Source organism: Fusarium graminearum, chromosome 3, assembly GCF_000240135.3.
Source record: "Fusarium graminearum PH-1 chromosome 3, whole genome shotgun sequence".
NCBI lineage: Eukaryota > Fungi > Ascomycota > Sordariomycetes > Hypocreales > Nectriaceae > Fusarium > Fusarium graminearum.
In genome coordinates, this window is record NC_026476.1 from 5,791,526 (window position 1) to 5,808,704 (window position 17,179).

Consider the following 17,179-nt stretch of genomic DNA (forward strand, 5'->3'; position numbering starts at 1 on the left):
AGTTGCAGGCTTTGCATTGTTGACTGCAGTTAAACCCATGCTCTTGCAGATTTGGACATGGTATGACCAACAGAATAATGGAATGTGCAGGGACCTTTTGTCCTGTGACCCTTGTTGATTGCTTCGTATCGCCCCAATAACATCTTTGATAATTGATGGAGGATCTGCCGGGGGACTCCGGATGGGTTTCACAATCGGTTGTGCAGCCGATGAGCGTTGCAGTTCTAATTGCGACAACTTGTTGACCTTGTCGTCTCTTGCTACGTTGGTCCATTTTAATTATCATCCAGTCGTCAATCTTTTCTCTCTTTTCTCCTCTTAATGCTGTGTTTACCCGCTGTCAAACTTTACTCCTGCCCTCATTGCTTCTTTCTCGTATCACTTGGCTGGCCTCGCTTTTCAACATGTCTCAGCCGGATACTCCCACCAAACCGGAGCCTCAGGTCACTCTGTCTTCCGAAAAAGGGCCTGGAAATGTCGATGCAGCTTGGAACTTCCTCGATCAGAACCGCGATGCGGCTGGTGCTTCTGACGATGTCGACATTGACAAGTTGAGGCGCAAGATTGACTGGCACATTGTGCCTCTCATGTTTTGCTGCTATACGATGCAATTCCTCGACAAGGTCATTCTCAACGTCAGTGCACATCTCTTCCCTATCGCTTAACCTTATCTAATGATCATCGCAGTACTCCGCTGTCATGGGTCTTCACCAAGATCTCAAACTCCAAGGAAATGACTTTTCCAACATCGCAACGTTCCTATTCGTCGGCCTTCTCTGCTTCGAGATCCCCAACAGTGCGTCATCCTTACCTTCCCACGACGATCGCAATTAATACTTTCTAGTCTACTTCCTTCAAATGGTCCCTGCTGGTAAATGGCTTGGAGCAAACGTCGTTGCATGGGGCATCGCTACTGCCTGTGGAGCTGCCGCGCACAACTACCAGACCCTTCTTGTGTCGCGAGTATTCCTAGGAATATTTGAAGCGACCATCGGACCCTCCCTCATGTTGATCAGCAGCCAATGGTACACCAAGTCTGAGCAGGCTCCTCGATTCTCTTTCTGGTATCTCGGACTGGGTCTGGGTCAGATTATTGGTGGTCTCATAAGTTATGCTTTCCAGCACATCGGCCCAACTGCTTCTCTGGCCGGCTGGAGGATCATGTTCATCACCCTTGGCCTTGTCACTGTCACCATCGGCTTGGCCACATTTGTCTTTCTTCCTGATACACCCATGAAAGCCAAGTGGCTCACGAGCAGTGAAAAGGTTGCACTGCTCAAGCACGTCAGTGTCAACCAGACAGGTATCCAGAGCCGCAAGTTCCGGCCCAAGGAGATTGTGGAGGCACTCTGTGATCCCCAATTGTATCTCATGCTTCTATCAGTTGTTCTTGTACGTCGTCCCGTCCACTCATTGACCTTCACTACTGACCAGGTTTTAAGCTGTCGGTATCTTCTGGTGTGGTTACTACCTACTCCGCCACTCTGATCCGCAATCTTGGCTACACTCCCAAGAGAGCTGCCCTAATGAACATGCCCTCGGGTGTTGTGAGCATCTTTTTCACACTGGCAGTTGGTTTTGGTATTCGCCATAAGTCACATCGTTGGGCATGGATCATCATCTGTATCATACCTGCGTATGTCCCGTGCCCTGCCTACCATCACATCTCACTAACAAATTGCTAGTATCCTCGGTGGTGCCCTCATGTCGTTTCTTCCTACAACAAACAGGGCCGGGTGCCTGGCTGGTATCTATCTGGTCAATGCTGTCGTCGCCCCTTTGACTATCTTCTACAATGTAAGTCACCAATATCCTTGTGCCATGTCCGATCTCTAACTTCATATAGTGGACGGCCGCGAACTTCGGAGGTGCCACCAAGAGAGCTTTCGCTGCTGCTATTGTCTCTGGTTCTTTCTCTCTCGGGAACATTATTGGACCCCAGACGTTTCAAGCAAAGGACGCTCCCGACTTTCGACCTGCCAAACTGGCTGTCATGGGTACTCAAGCCGGATGTGCTCTGACTACTTTTACGCTATTCATGTACTACGTCTGGGCAAACAAGAGACGGGATGATCGTACCAAGCAGGTTGAAGATGCGTACATGTCGCCAGAGGTTTGGTCGACCATGACGGATAAGGAAAACAAGCACTTTCGATACACTTATTAGATAGTATTTATCAACTTTCGATGTTTTAGCTATAGACTTTTTTACTTGGCGCTTAGATGGTAGTTTTTGGACAAAACGCGCGGGCGTGTTCAGATTTTTATTTATAATATTAGCTCAGATAACAATGACAAGTAGGTTAATGCTACAGAATTCAGCTCTGTCTTGTCTTCAAATCCGCGCCTCGCTGCTATACTGTATCAAACAACCGAGCTGGGTTAAATACCATCATTCCCATCCACTCTTGGTCCGTAAGCCACTCTCTCAACAACCGAAGTTCCTTGCCAGTGTCGACTTCAAGTGGCGGTGCCGGAGTAAGTCCCTTAGCAGTGGCATTAACGTGAGGCCAGTCACTTCCCCAGACGATGCTGTCAGCTGATGCCTTGGCAAAAGACTTGATAACTGGTTCCATCAGAGATATATCATCTGATCGTCTGTGTAAAGCACCGGTTTTGATGTGGAGTCTACCAGCTTTTATGAGGCTGAGAAAGTCGTTGAACTCCAGAGTATCATAGTCGTCTGGCGTGGCAGAACCGTTATGATCTGCAATGATAGTTATGTTCTTCAGCTTCGGGTGGTTCAAAATGGAATCCTTCATCTTTGACCATGTTATCAGTGGTAGTTGGGATGAGATACTCCAGCCATGTCGCCCGAGAGGGAAATACCCAGCCACGTCTAGGAATTGTTTAAGAACCCATTCAAGGTTATCTCCAGACCCACCATACGATCCATGGATCCTCACAGATCGTACACCAGCGTCATTCAGCTTGTCCCAATCAGAGTCCGTCATGTTCTTCAGACTTGGGTCCTCAGGGTCCCAGGCGATGGTACCGCGGATCTGCTTTCCAGGGTAGTCCCTATGGCCATTTGCCAGCGTTTCCAAGAGTCCGCTATAACCATCCTCAATGGTTGCTTGTACGATCATGACATTGTCGGCGGGTGATTGCTCAATTAGAGCGTTAAGCCGGGCGGCTTGCGGGGTGTAGGAGCGCGAGCTCTTGAAAGGATGCCGTTCCGGGTCGAAACAATGCGTATGAGTGTTCCATGATGAAGGTGGTAGGTCCGGCGCCGGCAAAGTGTTCTGTGTTGGATGTGCCATGGCGGCATATGGCAACGTCGCTGCGATGCCCAGAAAGCTAAGGAAGTTCATTGTTGAAGGTTGAGGCGCTGAGTTTCAAGACATGAGTTGCCACTCAAGAATAGTCAATCTGGGGAAACTCGCATATTTAACTCATAAACAAGACTGGGATCAGCAATTGGCTCATGGGGCTCTCTGGTTTAGTTCAGATCATTCTGTTGATGCCATCGTGTCGATCCGGTGAATGTCCGAAACATCGGACTATCTCCGAACTACCTATACAATACAAGATGGATACGGAGTAGCAGCAAATCGAACATGAGTTTTAAGATATAATATTAGATTGAAACCAAACAGACATTACCACCGATCATCTCATACTACATACACTCTCCTAGCTCTGCTCCTTCTTGGGCCCGGTTCCAAGACCAGATGCTTTGGCCGTGCAGCCTCCACCAAGAGAGGAGCACTGGAAGGGATCCCAACTGGGGTCTGTATCCTTGCAACCCTCAACAAAGAATTGGTAAAAGTTTCCAGTATCGCCCTGCTCAACAGTAATGAATCGACCTCCATCCACAGCGCCATCTTCCCAGAAGATAGACCACCCATCACAATTGTAGGTGAAACTTTCCCTGTCGAAAGCCTTGGTGTCGTCAAAGTTCTTCTTGCAACTCTGAGGGTACTCCTTGACACCACCGGGGCATTCGTCAAACTTGACATCCATCTTGCAGATGGGGGAGCAGCAGTTTCCGGTGGGGCAAGCTGCGCTGGCAGAACCGTCTTGGATGTTGATGGAGTAATCTTTCTTGTGGAGTCCAAGGTTCTTGGATGGATCACGTCCTCGAGCAATCTTTTCGAATGAGGGCTTGATAGTCTTGGGAATGTCAACAGGCTTCTCAGAGTGGACGAATGGGGTACCTACCAATGCAGATGCAGGAGCTGCACTTAGAGCCATGACGGCTGCGAAAAGAACGGATCGAAGAGTGAAAGTCATTTTGCCGATTTGGATGTTGCTAGGTTGAAGTCTGAGGGTTTGTAGAATCTGTAGGTTGCTTTGGAGGTTGAGGAGAATATGTGTTGATGATGGTTATTGCTTCTGAGGTTCCAAAGACACTTCTTATACCTCAATTCACCTGGCCCAAGCTCCATTCTCTTCTCACGTTGTTCCAATTGTATATCGGTTCATACGAGTGTACGTCTGTTCTGTAAGTGCCGTTCGACCTATATTGTCGATCACTATCGGCAATGCGTGGAGTGACCAACCATATTCGTGGGGTTGACGGAAAACGGTCCACATTACATCATTGAAGAATCCTTTTCCAAGGCCTAATCGAGAGATCTTGAGGCTGAAGTCTTGGCCTTGATGAGGATCGCCAGATTTTATGCCCGAGTACATGATTAAGAGTTGCAAATGGAATTTCTTCCTTGTCAATGGAGTCGTATCCACTTTGTTGTTCACGACTCATGAAACTTGGCTGACCTTTAATTCTTGTTGACTCATAGGCAAAAGTCGTGATGTTGAAATATATATCTGTGTTGGACATTTTACTAACCAGCCGTCTGAGCATTAAGTTTGTCAAAGAACCTCGAATGGCGGACGATGAGGGCTCCAGATGTCTTATTTTGTTTAAAAAAAAAAAAAAAAGATATTGACCATTGATATGGTTTTGTATACAATCTCGATGAAGAGGGACATTGTTCTGGGGTACTTGGTCTTGTGGTGGAATACGACAAGGCAACCCTACACACAGACTCCATGCTCACAGGATTGTCGCGGTAAGATAAGACAGACGACTAGATAAGATAAGATAACGATATCGATATCAGAAGATGGAAATAGCTTAGTCCTTGTCCTAGAATACAGCCTGTAATTGGCTTCGCTTGTCTAACCCCTGAAGACATGACTCGGCGACTACTCGATTGAGACTGGATCGAATGTCAGCAAACCAGTTCTTGAATCTTTCTCCACCGGATTGTTGCCTAAACCTGAGCATCGACGCTGTAAAGACTCAAATATCGCGTTGTCATCCGATCGCGTCGCATCAACTCTGATCACAATCAAGTAACGATGGGCAAGCCTCCTTCACCGTCACCTCCCTACCGGGATGACCCAGACGCCTTGTCTCTGCACACAACGCTTGGCGAACCCTCCTACCTCGATCCCGTCGATGAAGATATCCCTGACACTGGAGACCCGCTTCTTCCCTCATACGACGATGCCATCACTGAGGATACTCACACCAACACCAATACCAACACACCTCCTCACTTCAGCGACGCTGTACTCTTGAACTTCGAAGGTGAATTTTTTACAGGCGTTACGAAGCCTGAGGGACACTACGCCTATACCTCCAAGCGTATCGGTAAAAAGCGCACCACCATTGGCGATGAAGTTGTCGATCTTCAAGATGCGCGTTCCGACGCCGATCCAGACTTCCTGCAGGAGTGGGTAACCATGATGGCAAAGCATCCGCCTACGCCGTACATCCATATCACCGGGACTCATCAAGAGACCAGACGTGATAAGGATGGAAAAAGCAAACGCGATGAAGTGACCGACTTTAGAATCATGATCAACATGCAGAACTATCTTTGGCCCAACTTTTCTCCTGGTAATTACACCACTACCACGCTTGAGACTGCCGAGCCTGGGCAGAAAACGTACCGCGGAACTGCTCTTAAGAAGAGGCAGGAGGGGAGCAAAGGCGATATCGAGGTCGGCCAAGATAAACCTAGCCTGAAGGAATGGTGCCATAGGTATTGTGCCAAGGCTACCGGGACCAAAGTGTAAGTTTGTAAACTCAACATGAACTAGGGAATCTCAACTGATACTAAACAGATTCCGCCTCACTCGTACCGTTAGCGGCATGGATACGGAAGTGCTCCGAGATTCCATCTCCGCATCCATCAGATCTACCAACTATCGAGGCAACATCACTGTCGAATTTCCTGTAGCTAATAGAGCAGTCGACATCTACTCCACCAGCTTTCTCAACAACTGGCGTCTGACACGTTGGATCTGCTGGATATTCTACCTGACCTTCCTATGGATCTTTTCATGGCCTGTTCTATTCTTCGCGACCAAGCGCTATGAAGTCGTCCAAGTCGACTGGGCATTTTCCAAATCTCAGCCAGGTGGCCGGAAGAGGTACACAACTGTCAGCGAGGCACAATGGATGGACATGTATAGACCTGCGATTAAACAGCTGTGTCTGGATCGTTATCAGGGACTTGCAGGAGATGCTTTCCTGAATGAGGTGTTGGCTCGGGAACCGGACCCGGTCAATACTAACGAGGACGCTAGGGCTGCTATGAGTGTTGCCTCTGCAGCTTTCCAGGGAGGTCGATTCAATGTTACTAATGGTGCGAGGAGTTTGATGCGTCTTGCTGGGGCTGCAACCGATCAGGTTGGATGGGGATTCGACACTTGATCCCTGGAGCAGTAAGAGTATATTCTATTCGTTGCCTGTGTGCTTTCCTATACGTATGCTATGTACGATTTGTTTCGTATTTGTTATATGGTCAACTGTAACGACAGTCGATGAACTTGACTGGTGAATAAAGGAATGAGCAGACGCAATGTATATATAAACTAAACTATACTAATCCCTATTTACTACGAAGACCAAGTTACATGTATTTGAAGTTTCTTCTGTCTCTCCCCCATACCAACTAAAACTTATCTATACCATCCCTGTTACAAATTGACCTTTCGCAGAGACTTCAAAGACACCGGTCCAACCAGGCCATGCTTTTGCCAATCTGCAGAAGTATACAGGGCAGGTGCAGCTGGGCCGATACCATTCGCCTTGACATAATTCACTCTTGCCTTGACCGCATTGAACAGAGTAGATGCCACTTCAACCCGGATAGTGTTGGATCCAGAAACAAGATAATCCGATACATCGACTTGAGCGTCGTAAATGTCAATCGCTGGAAGCTGCTTGTCGTTGACCCATGCTTGAATGGTGTTGAGCACGGGACCAAATTGCAGTACGACGATGGAATCCTTGCTTGGGACTTGTGGGACCTGGAAGGTGGTTGTGTATGTACCGACTCCTGATACATTTTGCGCTCCAGAGATCTCAGACCAGGGCTTCAATGTCTTCTGAATGCCTAGGTTCATCGCTTTCTTGATAGAGGCTGACTTTGTCTCGTCAGGACCAGGAACCCAAGATTCAAGAGTCAAGTTCCAGTTACTGATGTCGATGTTGAGGAGCTTCTTCTTGTCGCTACTACTCATGGCGGGAACCTTCTTGGTTTGTCCATTCGATAGAGTCAAGGACGCTGCTTTGGTATCTCCCAATACAACAGTGAGACCATCGCCAGTAGAGTCATAGGAAGTATCGATGACATTCTTAGACTGTGAGACAATACTTGTCTTTGACTTCTTACTGGTGAACGCAATAATCGCCGTCTGGTCTTTCTTCAAAGATACTTCGAAGGTGACCTTGCCCGAGGACGGCTTGAAAGATACCATAGCAACTTGCTGTCCTGTCCATGCGTTGAGTCTGTAAGGGACCTTGCCCTGTTCAACTTCAGCCGTGATTTCAAAAGTTGCCGAAGACCCTTGGTTGACGAGGAAAAGATAGTCCGAGCCCTTGTCTGACCTCCACACGGTGTACAGGTTCCCCGCAGCTTCGGAGCCCGTCTTGACTCGTGGCTGGACAGAAAGCTTGTCGAGTGCGCCAAATAGATCATCAGATGATTTGATGAAGGCGACGTTGGAGTGCTTGGATCCTTGGAGCTTTGCGACACTCTTAGACACAATATCCTGCCCGTTGCTTCCGATGGTGGTGTTGGGGAGACTTCCAATGACGACGATTGGGAGCCCTGCATCGGCCAACTCGACAAGCTTTTGCGCTGCCTCGGCAGTGATGAAGTGTTGCTGGTCGAGTACAAGAGCGCGGTACTCAGCACCAGAAGGGTCCAATACCTTGTTGGAGACCTTGAGGGCCTTTGAGCCAGAGTTGGCCGGCGACAGGTACTCATAGGTAAAGCCTGGAGAACTTGATGTTAGCAAAGGGTCTCTTATTATAGTTATCATGTACTTACCACGAGTACGAAGATCGGTGCCGTTATACTGGTCCTCCATGCCATAGGGATTCTTGTACAGGTAAAAGACCAGATCCTTCTTCGGAACTCCCTTCTGCAATACAAATTGGTTTCTGGCAGTGTAGTCGATCATCGCTGACATGTAGTTCCAAGCTGGTTGCTTGGGGCTCCACATTTCGGTGTAGATGAACTGGAATGGTGTGAATCCAGGCCAGGTAGATCCGAGTTGTTGTCCAGTGTATGTCATTCCGTGAATCATCATGGCGTTGACACCGCCTGCGAATGCTTCGTGAAAGAGGTTGACGAGGGAGGGGATAGTCTGACTGTAAGCTCCGGCTGAGACGGCCCCAATTTCTGTGGAGATGATGTTGCGACGTCCCAAGTGCGCGGGACCGACAAACTGAGACATCTGATCAGGCGTCAAGAAGCCCAAAGACTCGAGCTCGGGGACAGAAACGATGGGAACATCGGCGAGCTAGTAACTAGTCAGGGATGTTCAATGAAGGTGAGATGTGTAAATACTTACCACGTCCAAAGGAACGCCATATCCAACCTGGCATGAGTGTGATAGACCCAGAGATTCAGCCCAGTTCTCAAATTCTTGCAAATACTCTTGGTAGCCTTCATTCAAGGTCGTACGATAGTCCTGGAGATACTTGCTTTGTCCATTGTCTGGAATGTTGTCAAGGATGAAAGTGGTGTTGTAAGGGGCGCGAGCAGCCTGGAAAGACGTAGACTTGTGAAATAGTAATGGAAGATACTTGATCACGTTGTATCCACGCTTAGTCTTGAAGTTATCAAGGAAACCTGGAGACCAATAGAGTGAAGCCTGAATCTCCATACTATCCTCCCAAGCTGTTCTCACGTTAAAATAGTCAAAAATAAACGTTCATCAACTTACTGTGCTTGCCGACCTCTTTCAGTAGCTGGCGAATCTGAGTAGAAAGTAGGTTCTTCTCCCAGAATTGAGCCGCTAGCTTTGCACCTGTGGCACTGAAATGGTCTGTTACCCAGGAGCCGTTTGCGATTACACTGGTGGGCACACCATCTGCGGATCTCTGGTTGGTGTAGCGCTCGTAGTGTGCAAATAGCACATACTCTTTGTGATCGGTTGGCGCAGTCCATGTGATCTTTCCGTCCTTGACATGCTTGGTAAGGTCGACAAGTGACTTCTCATGGAGGGAGACGTATGTATTGTCACCTGAGACGTTCTCTACACAGAATGTGAGTATGATATTCGTGTCGGGTGATGGAAATGACTTACTAGAAGCAACAGCAGCCGCGGAAACTCCAATCAGACGGTTGCCGCCAAATTTCTCCTGGGGATGGATATAGCCCAGATTCTCATTCCAGTTGATATCGGCTGCGGGCAAGGCCCCGTCGAACTTGGCTCCTCCTTTAACAGAAGTCTTACCGTAGACAAGCTGCACGGCAAGACCAGGGGTGAGTGGCTTCGAGGGAACACCTTGACCTTGGCTAGCACCGAGGGCCACATCAATCGACAAGCCATTCGCCTTGGTAGCTTCAAGCGCAATTTGCAGAACATTCTTGAATGCAGGGCTACCAAAGGCATAGGTTTCTAGTTTGGAATCGTTCACGCCGCCGAAGCCGTAGTTGTAAAATGGGACAAATTCTAGACCGCCGGCGCCTAGTTTCTTGAGGTCCTGAATGTCGTTTTTGAGAATATCGTGGTCGACATCTGCATCTGGGAGCCTTTTTGATGGGAGATATAAGAAAAATGTTTCGTGCTTCGTGAAGTCGGACGGATTCCTTACCAGTATCTGAATCTGGGGCGATACTCCATTGCGGGAGCTTCGAACCCCTTGATGGTGCTGTCATGATTTGACGATGGGAGGATAGATTGCCCAACGACTACGCCAACGGCGGCCGTAGAGGTAAGCAACTGGCATCTGGATAGACGCATGTTATCCAATTGATCAGTCGGTGTGTTGGTTGAGAGCCTGTAGCCACAACTGTACAAGAAGTCATTGTTATATGTTGATTTCCAATCTCGCACCTCGGGTTAGTTGTCAGCGAGACACACCCTTGGCGTCTCCCTACTCCGTTCAAACTAAATTAGACAGCAACCCAAAGCGACGGTTCTCCGGCACTTGGCAGACAACTGGTTTCTGAATAAGGTAGTTCATGTACTATATTTGGATTAGCTATACCGAAATAAGAGGAATACTGTGTGGGGAAACGCGACGTAACTTACCGAGAGATGTCAGTGATGTGGTTCATGTCTCGGTCCTACCTCGTTCCTGCTTCGTTTATATCTCGCTCTACTTAATGAGTGCACGTACCGAACACTTGGAATGTAACTCCTCGGCCCAGTTGGTGGATGATCCCCCGGCACATCAATCCTACTAGGCACCTCAGGATGCATCTGTGAACTTGTGGGTTTATAGTCGATCCTTGTAAGTTGCATAGTTCTGTCAATGACATCAGTGAAGATTCTAGCGTTAACCCCAGATAAAGGCTTTTAGAATCAAGAATCCATTAGAATAATGACTAGTTCAACTAAATTGCAGAAAGTAGCTCAGGTTCAGTCAATCTCTACAGTGGTTTAACTAAATAATGGTCTACGCTCTATCTAAAGCTTTGCTACAACTCTAGTATCCTTAACAATGACATTCTTACTGTCACTGACAGATTTATCCTGCAGCTTGCGCCTGAGAATCTTTCCAGCTGGACTTTTCGGTATAGCAGAAACAATCTCAATCTCCTCAAGCCACTTATGTCGCGCCGTCTCTTTCTTGACATTCTCGAAGATCTCCCTTGCTGCTTCGACAGGTCTTGAGGCATGCGACGCTTTGAGCACCACAAAGGCCTTGGGCCGCTCACCAGCGCGTTCATCAGGAATACCGCAGACAGCGACATCATCAACCTGAGGTTGTCCTTGAAGGAGGTTCTCAAGTTCGGCTGGAGCAACGCCAATCCCCTTGACTTTGATCATCTCCTTTAGTCTGTCGGTGATAGCGAGAAAGCCCTCTTCGTTGATATATCCTATGTCACCAGTGTGTAGGAACCCATCCTTGTCAAAGGTATCCTGCGTTGCCTTTGGGTTGTTGAGATAACCCATAGCCATCTGTGGCCCACGAGCCCAAATTTCACCTGGCTTGTTGACCTCGCAGTCCTTGCCGGTTTCAATATCAACAATTCGAAGTTCCGTCGATCCCACCAGAGTACCTACACGGTCAGCATACTTGTAAGCATACTTTCCTGGCGGATGGGCGACAATACAGGAGCATGACTCGGTCATGCCATAACCCTGCTTGAATCCAGTTCCGGGGAAGGCCTTCTCAAGCAAGGTAAGGATCTCTCGCGACAAAGGCGCCGCTCCAGACGAAAAGCGTTGAACATGAGACAAGTCATACTTTGCCACCAACTTGGGGTCTCGGACCAGTCTGATAATGATGGGAGGTACAAGCAGGAGTTCCTTGATCTTGTTCTCCGAAGCCGTCTGTAGTAGCGTGTCGAGCGTAAACTTTGCCAAAACGTAGACGTTGGCGTTGAGGAAGATTGGAAAGTGCAGTTGATGTACGATGCCGGTGATGTGATAGAAAGGCAAGGCTGCCAGAATTCTACTATGGCTAGCGAGCGTGAGGTCCGCCACCTGAAGACATTGGGAAATAATATTGGCGTGCGATATCATGACCGCTTTCGGAAGACCGGTGGTACCGCTGCTGAAACAAAGAAATGTGCAAACTTCGGCGTTGGTTTTTTCCGCGGGGATTTGGAATGCAGGCACTTCTGCGACATTGTGTGACTTCTCTAGGAGTGTTTGTATGCTCGCGCAACCCTTGGCGGAACCTTCCAACAGAATCACATTCTCTTTAGGAATCCCAACTTTGGCAGCTGCGGCCTGAGCATTGTCGATGTTGTCAACAGTAGCAAACATGATTTTCGACTGGCTAGTCTTGAGGCTGTAAGCGAGCTCGTCAATGGTGTAGTCTGGAGAAACTCCGCAAGCTACACCGCCAACGCGAACAGTAGAAAGAGTAGCAACAGGCCACCAGATTGAGTTCCTGCCGTAAACAATGACAGTGTCATTCTGCTTCAGCCCATACTGAGCGACAAGGACTGAAGACAACGAAGTCGCATAATCTCTCAGCAACCCGTAGCTAATATGTTTCTTGGTGATGGCATCGGTAAAGCCTGGAGCGTTGTCCCCAGACCCAAATGTCTTGGAGTCAAAAAGCCAAGACCATACTGTCTGCTTGGATGAAACTGGGTAGTTGTTAGTTGAAGCTACAGGAGCTGTTTGCCCGTATGTGCTTACAAAAGATCTCTGGGTTCTCAGACTTGTAAATCATGATGTCGATTGATGTTCGGAAGTCAATTGATGCTGCGAAAGACAAACAAGGCGGATGCGGGGTGCCGTTTAAGTATCATGCATCGGTAGAAGTCGACTGAAACCCCCGCAATCTCGACGGAGGAGATCCTTGTCGCGGACATCGGATCGTCGTCCCGCGGAATAAATCAAGTTTAGCGTTGGTGTTCTAGTTCCTCGGCCCAAGATAAGTGACCATCGTGCCTCGGTGGTAGCATTACAGGACAAAGTTTAATAAACGACGTGTAACTTGCCAACGACGGTCATTTTTATATTGATGTTCAAGAATTGGAGAAAATATTTCAAGCCACTAAGCTCACTATTGCTAGGACTGCTGTTATAACAGCTTTGCTGCTTTCGTACCGATTTCCATTGCAGAAGATCCGTATATATAGACAGTAGAGACCATACTCGATTACTATTCGGGCTTGCGACCCCAGACAACACGCTGCTTATAGTAAGGATGATGCTTGCCCGAATTAATCTCTCTACGAGCATGCGCAAGAAAGACCTGAATCTCGGACTCGCTCCAACCAATGGTGTTGGCGACGAAAAGGACGAAGCCTTCAGGATCAGCAAGGAAAGCCATCTTGGCAAATTGACCCAACTCTTTCATTGCTGGATCTTTTGGCCATCCTCCAATAGGGGTCTGTCATAAACTGTTAGTTCTTGTTGCCTCCCTAGAAGCGTGACATTTACCTTGTACTCAAATGACTGAATGTCAACAAAGCCAGCAGCTTCCATGGCCTTCCGCTGGATCTCATCCTCGTAAATTGTAAAGCTTGAGCCCAACTTCTTGCCTCCTTCAATAAAGATCTTGCCCCACTGGTCTAGAGCCGAGTTTTCCTTGACCGTGTCATCGTCGCTGGTGATGATACCGGAGGGTTCGAATGTCTCAACCCAACCGCCGGGCTTGCAAGTCTTGTAAGCTTCGCTGAAGAACCTGTACCAATCAGGGATGGCACCGACGAGCCAGCGAATGTGAATGTAGTCAGCCGAGTCAGGTGCAAAAGTCCACTCTTGGGTGCAATCTTCGATTTCACTACGGTGATAAGTCAGTTTGGTGGAAGAGAGTTGAGGTCTTGCGATAGATAACTAACAATTGCACGTTTGGTGAGACCCAAGAGGGTTGAATGGGAGAAACATCAGTGCCGATCACTTGAATGTTGGGATGTTCATCAGCAAAGTCTCTGTCATGGAATTAGTATATAACGTCACAAGAAGGAGTGTAAAACTTACAAAGCCCAAATGCCTGTCGGTCGGGAAAAGTCGTGATTAGCTTTTGGTAACTCAATGGCATCATGGTCTACATACCGGTACCAGTTCCGATGTCAAGAGCTTTCTAAGCAGTTCGTTAGCTTTCTGATCAATCTACAGCTATGTCTCACCCCAGACTTACTGTGATTTTCTCTGTATCGATAGGCGCGAGGTGAAGCTTTCCTCCAATGCCAAGGGTGAGACAGTGATGGCTTATAACTGTTAGTAGTGACTTGTCTATGTTAGATTTAGTTCAACTTACTTGATGTCGAGCAATTCACTTTGTCGCTCATCATTGGCAGCCCTAGTCCAGTAAGCCCATGTTCAAGATGCACAAGTAAAAGAATATTTTACCAATACTGTGCACTGCCAATTTCCCGATGGTATGTTCTGCCATGAAGCTTGCGATACTCAAAGATACTGGAGGTAACAGAAGCTGTAGAAGAATTAAGACTCTCCTCGCTTAACGAATGAGCATCATCATCATCGGCATTCTCGTCCTTTATTATCGTTAGTATCGTCACAAGTCTATACAGCATTCATAATATTATGCTATTTTACAGGTCAAATCTCACCTCAGCAGCAAGCTGTTGCCAATGCTCAGGTTCCAAAACACCGGTCTCTGCCACATTCGTCTGCGGCGGCTGTGAAGGGCTCTTTGAGGGGCTCTTTGAGGGACTTTTGGTCCTATTCTTTGCGGGGCTTTTTTCACTCTTTGGGCTTGTTGCAGCCGCTGCAGGAGGTGTTGACATTATGGGTGACAAAGGACGGGATATCCCCCGTAGTTATGATTTTTTTTTAAGTTTCGGGGGCGTATATAGCGTTTAGTTTTCGTAGAAAAGGGAAGAGAAAAGAGAAAAAGTATAAACGCAGGGAATAAGTTGAGAATTTTCGGTCAGGGGATACATACTCTTTCAATTGGGGGGTCGGTAAATCCGCAATTCTGGATGATAAACGAACGAATGAGATGTAATTAAAGAGGGTCTTGTTAATTGTGATTAGCTGATTGACATTACTTGACATGGGGAGACGTGTCAGTTCATGCAGGGTTCCTCGTGGGGGTGCTGGATCATGCATCAAGATAGCAGCCGAGAAACAGACGGATATAAGAGTGGCGTGCTTCAAGATGTCACTGTAGAATGTATCTTCTGAATCAGTCGAAGAGTTTCATCTTCAAACTATCTGTACAATTCCATACCTTCATCGAGGAGTTTACGTGACACAATAAGCTTATGGATACAGCGACTTCGGTACCACGATAAGGAAATTACACCTAACCACATCTGGCATGGCCCGAATCTCCTTTGATGCTTCTTAGCAAGGCGAGCATTGGTCTAGGGTTACCTCACCACTGGCTGTCCATCAAGTTGAGGTGAACGACGAGCTTACTGAAAAAGACAAACAAGAAGCAAGACGTGGTGTCTTTTCAATTTTCGTACTGGTAAACGTGTTGAGAGACGTCGAGCTAACTGGTCAGTGGTATTAAAAACAAGCTGTGTAATATCCTAAGTCTGTTGTAGAATCGTTCTTCTTCCACTAGGAACCTTCCGCCGTTAAATCCACAACATACCCTAAACTGAAAGGCTTCATCGTAATCTGCACATATAAAGGATTTGATGCATTCTGCCCAATAAAGTCAGAAATCTGCTTTGGATTAATGTGGCGATTTCGTTTTAGCCGCAACACTAATTGCTTCTGTATATCTGAGTTGCAGGGCTTCATTAAATGAACATCTTAATACCTTCCTTTTTGGACTGTGAAGAACAAGATTAGCGGAGATAAGTAAGACGGCGTGACTCATTGTCGACAATGAGAAACTTATAAAGTAAATATTCTGTCTCTCTTCCCAACCCCGCTTCATAAATTAGCAGAGCAATCATCATCTTGTTTTGAAGAGTTGGAGACTGACCCAACGAGTTCCGACAAGAAAGCAACAGAATACTCATGGCTCAAGAAATGACAGCCAGTATTTCTCAGAAGCAAACCCGCGGCAGGCTCCGCGATGTTATACCAGAGGCATATCTTGGTGCTTATTCACCAGGTCCTAAGAATGGCATCACAGACGTACCTGGTGTCCTTGCCCATACGACCACTATCCGCGATGAGAGCGGGCAAATCAACACGGGATTAACGACTATCCTCCCTCGGAAAGACTGGTTTCATAAAGCCTGCCACGCTGGTGTCTTCCGCCTCAATGGATCGGGAGAAATGACTGGGACACACTGGATCGAAGAAAGCGGTCTCTTACACACGCCTATCCTCATAACCAATAGCTTCGCCGTGGGACCATGCTATACCGGCATCTACAAGTACGCAATCAAGCATTACGGGCAAGGTGAGCAGGGTGTTGATTGGTTCCTGCTACCAGTCGTCGCTGAGACATTTGACGGGCACTTGAACGATTTGAGACATTTTGCTGTGACGCCGGAACACGTTGTGGATGGCATCACTAATGCTTCTGAGGAACAGATTGCCGAAGGGAACGTGGGCGGCGGGACAGGCATGATGTGTCAAGGGTGGAAAGGCGGCACTGGTACCAGCAGTAGAATTGTGGTCGGGGAGAACGACACATCTTATACTGTTGCCGCACTTGTCCAGGCCAACTATGGGAGACTCCAGCATCTGCACATATCAGGTGTCCCAGTTGGACGGATCCTGCAAAAGAGAAATGCAAACAATACCGCCGCCGCAGCGCATGATAAAGAGTACGATGAGGCAAAAGACAAAAAGGATGGGTCCATCATCGTGATCATCGCGACGGATGCGCCGCTTCTTCCTGGTCAGCTCCAGCGGTTGGCCAAGCGCGCGACCATGGGCCTTGCACGCGTGGGCAGCTATGCTCACAACCCTTCTGGAGATTTATTTCTTGCTTTTTCCACAGCTACTGAGATACCCGTGCAGACAGTTACGGGCCAGCACAGGGCCGTTGATCCGTTCAAGCCTGGGCTCATCAACATGGAAGCGACGGATAACCAAACTATCAATGGCCTCTTTGAAGCAACAGCGGATGCTACAGAAGAGGCTATATACAATGCACTCTGTATGGCTGAGACGATGACGGGCAATATGGGACGTACAGTTGAAGCGCTACCATTGGAAGCTACCAGGGAAATCATTGTAAAGTTTAAGGAAGCCGAGGATTCGTTCATGTAAATAGTAGGTCGTGGGGAAGAACGTTGGAAGACTCTCACTTTATGAGAGACCGATATAGCGTCTAGCTGCCCCTGTGGATATTAGAGCCCCTGTAAAAAGACAGAGACTATTAAATTCACTAACTGTTTCTGTTCAATTA

General features: G+C 47.7%; 8 protein-coding genes across 8 annotated transcripts; 3 read left to right on the top strand and 5 right to left on the bottom strand.

Moving 5' to 3' along the window:
- Positions 1–404: 404 nt before the first annotated feature.
- On the top strand, positions 405–2,313 carry FGSG_11079 (uncharacterized protein; the record flags this gene model as incomplete). The annotated part of the gene is made up of 6 exons (XM_011326976.1): positions 405–635; positions 688–796; positions 845–1,392; positions 1,443–1,636; positions 1,686–1,797; positions 1,847–2,313. The coding sequence occupies 6 exons, from the start codon at positions 405–407 to the stop codon at positions 2,165–2,167; spliced, it is 1,515 nt and encodes a 504-aa protein (XP_011325278.1). The 3' UTR covers positions 2,168–2,313.
- A 22-nt stretch (positions 2,314–2,335) lies between these two features.
- FGSG_11078 (uncharacterized protein) lies at positions 2,336–3,314 on the bottom strand (the record flags this gene model as incomplete). The annotated part of the gene is made up of 2 exons (XM_011326977.1): positions 2,336–2,359; positions 2,391–3,314. The coding sequence occupies 2 exons, from the start codon at positions 3,312–3,314 to the stop codon at positions 2,336–2,338; spliced, it is 948 nt and encodes a 315-aa protein (XP_011325279.1).
- A 322-nt stretch (positions 3,315–3,636) lies between these two features.
- Positions 3,637–4,236, bottom strand: FGSG_11077 (uncharacterized protein; the record flags this gene model as incomplete). Its single annotated transcript, XM_011326978.1, has 1 exon — positions 3,637–4,236. One exon carries the CDS (start codon positions 4,234–4,236, stop codon positions 3,637–3,639), a length of 600 nt encoding a protein of 199 aa, XP_011325280.1.
- A 1,074-nt stretch (positions 4,237–5,310) lies between these two features.
- On the top strand, positions 5,311–6,673 carry FGSG_11076 (uncharacterized protein; the record flags this gene model as incomplete). Its single annotated transcript, XM_011326979.1, has 2 exons — positions 5,311–6,029; positions 6,082–6,673. 2 exons carry the CDS (start codon positions 5,311–5,313, stop codon positions 6,671–6,673), a joined length of 1,311 nt encoding a protein of 436 aa, XP_011325281.1.
- Positions 6,674–6,939: 266 nt separating this feature from the next.
- On the bottom strand, positions 6,940–10,101 carry FGSG_13859 (uncharacterized protein; the record flags this gene model as incomplete). The annotated part of the gene is made up of 6 exons (XM_011326980.1): positions 6,940–8,243; positions 8,298–8,772; positions 8,824–9,152; positions 9,199–9,510; positions 9,562–10,010; positions 10,073–10,101. The coding sequence occupies 6 exons, from the start codon at positions 10,099–10,101 to the stop codon at positions 6,940–6,942; spliced, it is 2,898 nt and encodes a 965-aa protein (XP_011325282.1).
- Positions 10,102–10,890: 789 nt separating this feature from the next.
- Positions 10,891–12,613, bottom strand: FGSG_13860 (uncharacterized protein; the record flags this gene model as incomplete). The annotated part of the gene is made up of 2 exons (XM_011326981.1): positions 10,891–12,527; positions 12,580–12,613. 2 exons carry the CDS (start codon positions 12,611–12,613, stop codon positions 10,891–10,893), a joined length of 1,671 nt encoding a protein of 556 aa, XP_011325283.1.
- Positions 12,614–13,048: 435 nt separating this feature from the next.
- Positions 13,049–14,639, bottom strand: FGSG_11074 (uncharacterized protein; the record flags this gene model as incomplete). Its single annotated transcript, XM_011326982.1, has 9 exons — positions 13,049–13,279; positions 13,330–13,672; positions 13,731–13,820; positions 13,870–13,882; positions 13,945–13,972; positions 14,030–14,099; positions 14,150–14,191; positions 14,242–14,387; positions 14,463–14,639. The coding sequence occupies 9 exons, from the start codon at positions 14,637–14,639 to the stop codon at positions 13,049–13,051; spliced, it is 1,140 nt and encodes a 379-aa protein (XP_011325284.1).
- A 1,204-nt stretch (positions 14,640–15,843) lies between these two features.
- On the top strand, positions 15,844–17,040 carry FGSG_11073 (uncharacterized protein; the record flags this gene model as incomplete). Its single annotated transcript, XM_011326983.1, has 1 exon — positions 15,844–17,040. The coding sequence occupies one exon, from the start codon at positions 15,844–15,846 to the stop codon at positions 17,038–17,040; it is 1,197 nt and encodes a 398-aa protein (XP_011325285.1).
- Positions 17,041–17,179: the final 139 nt, after the last annotated feature.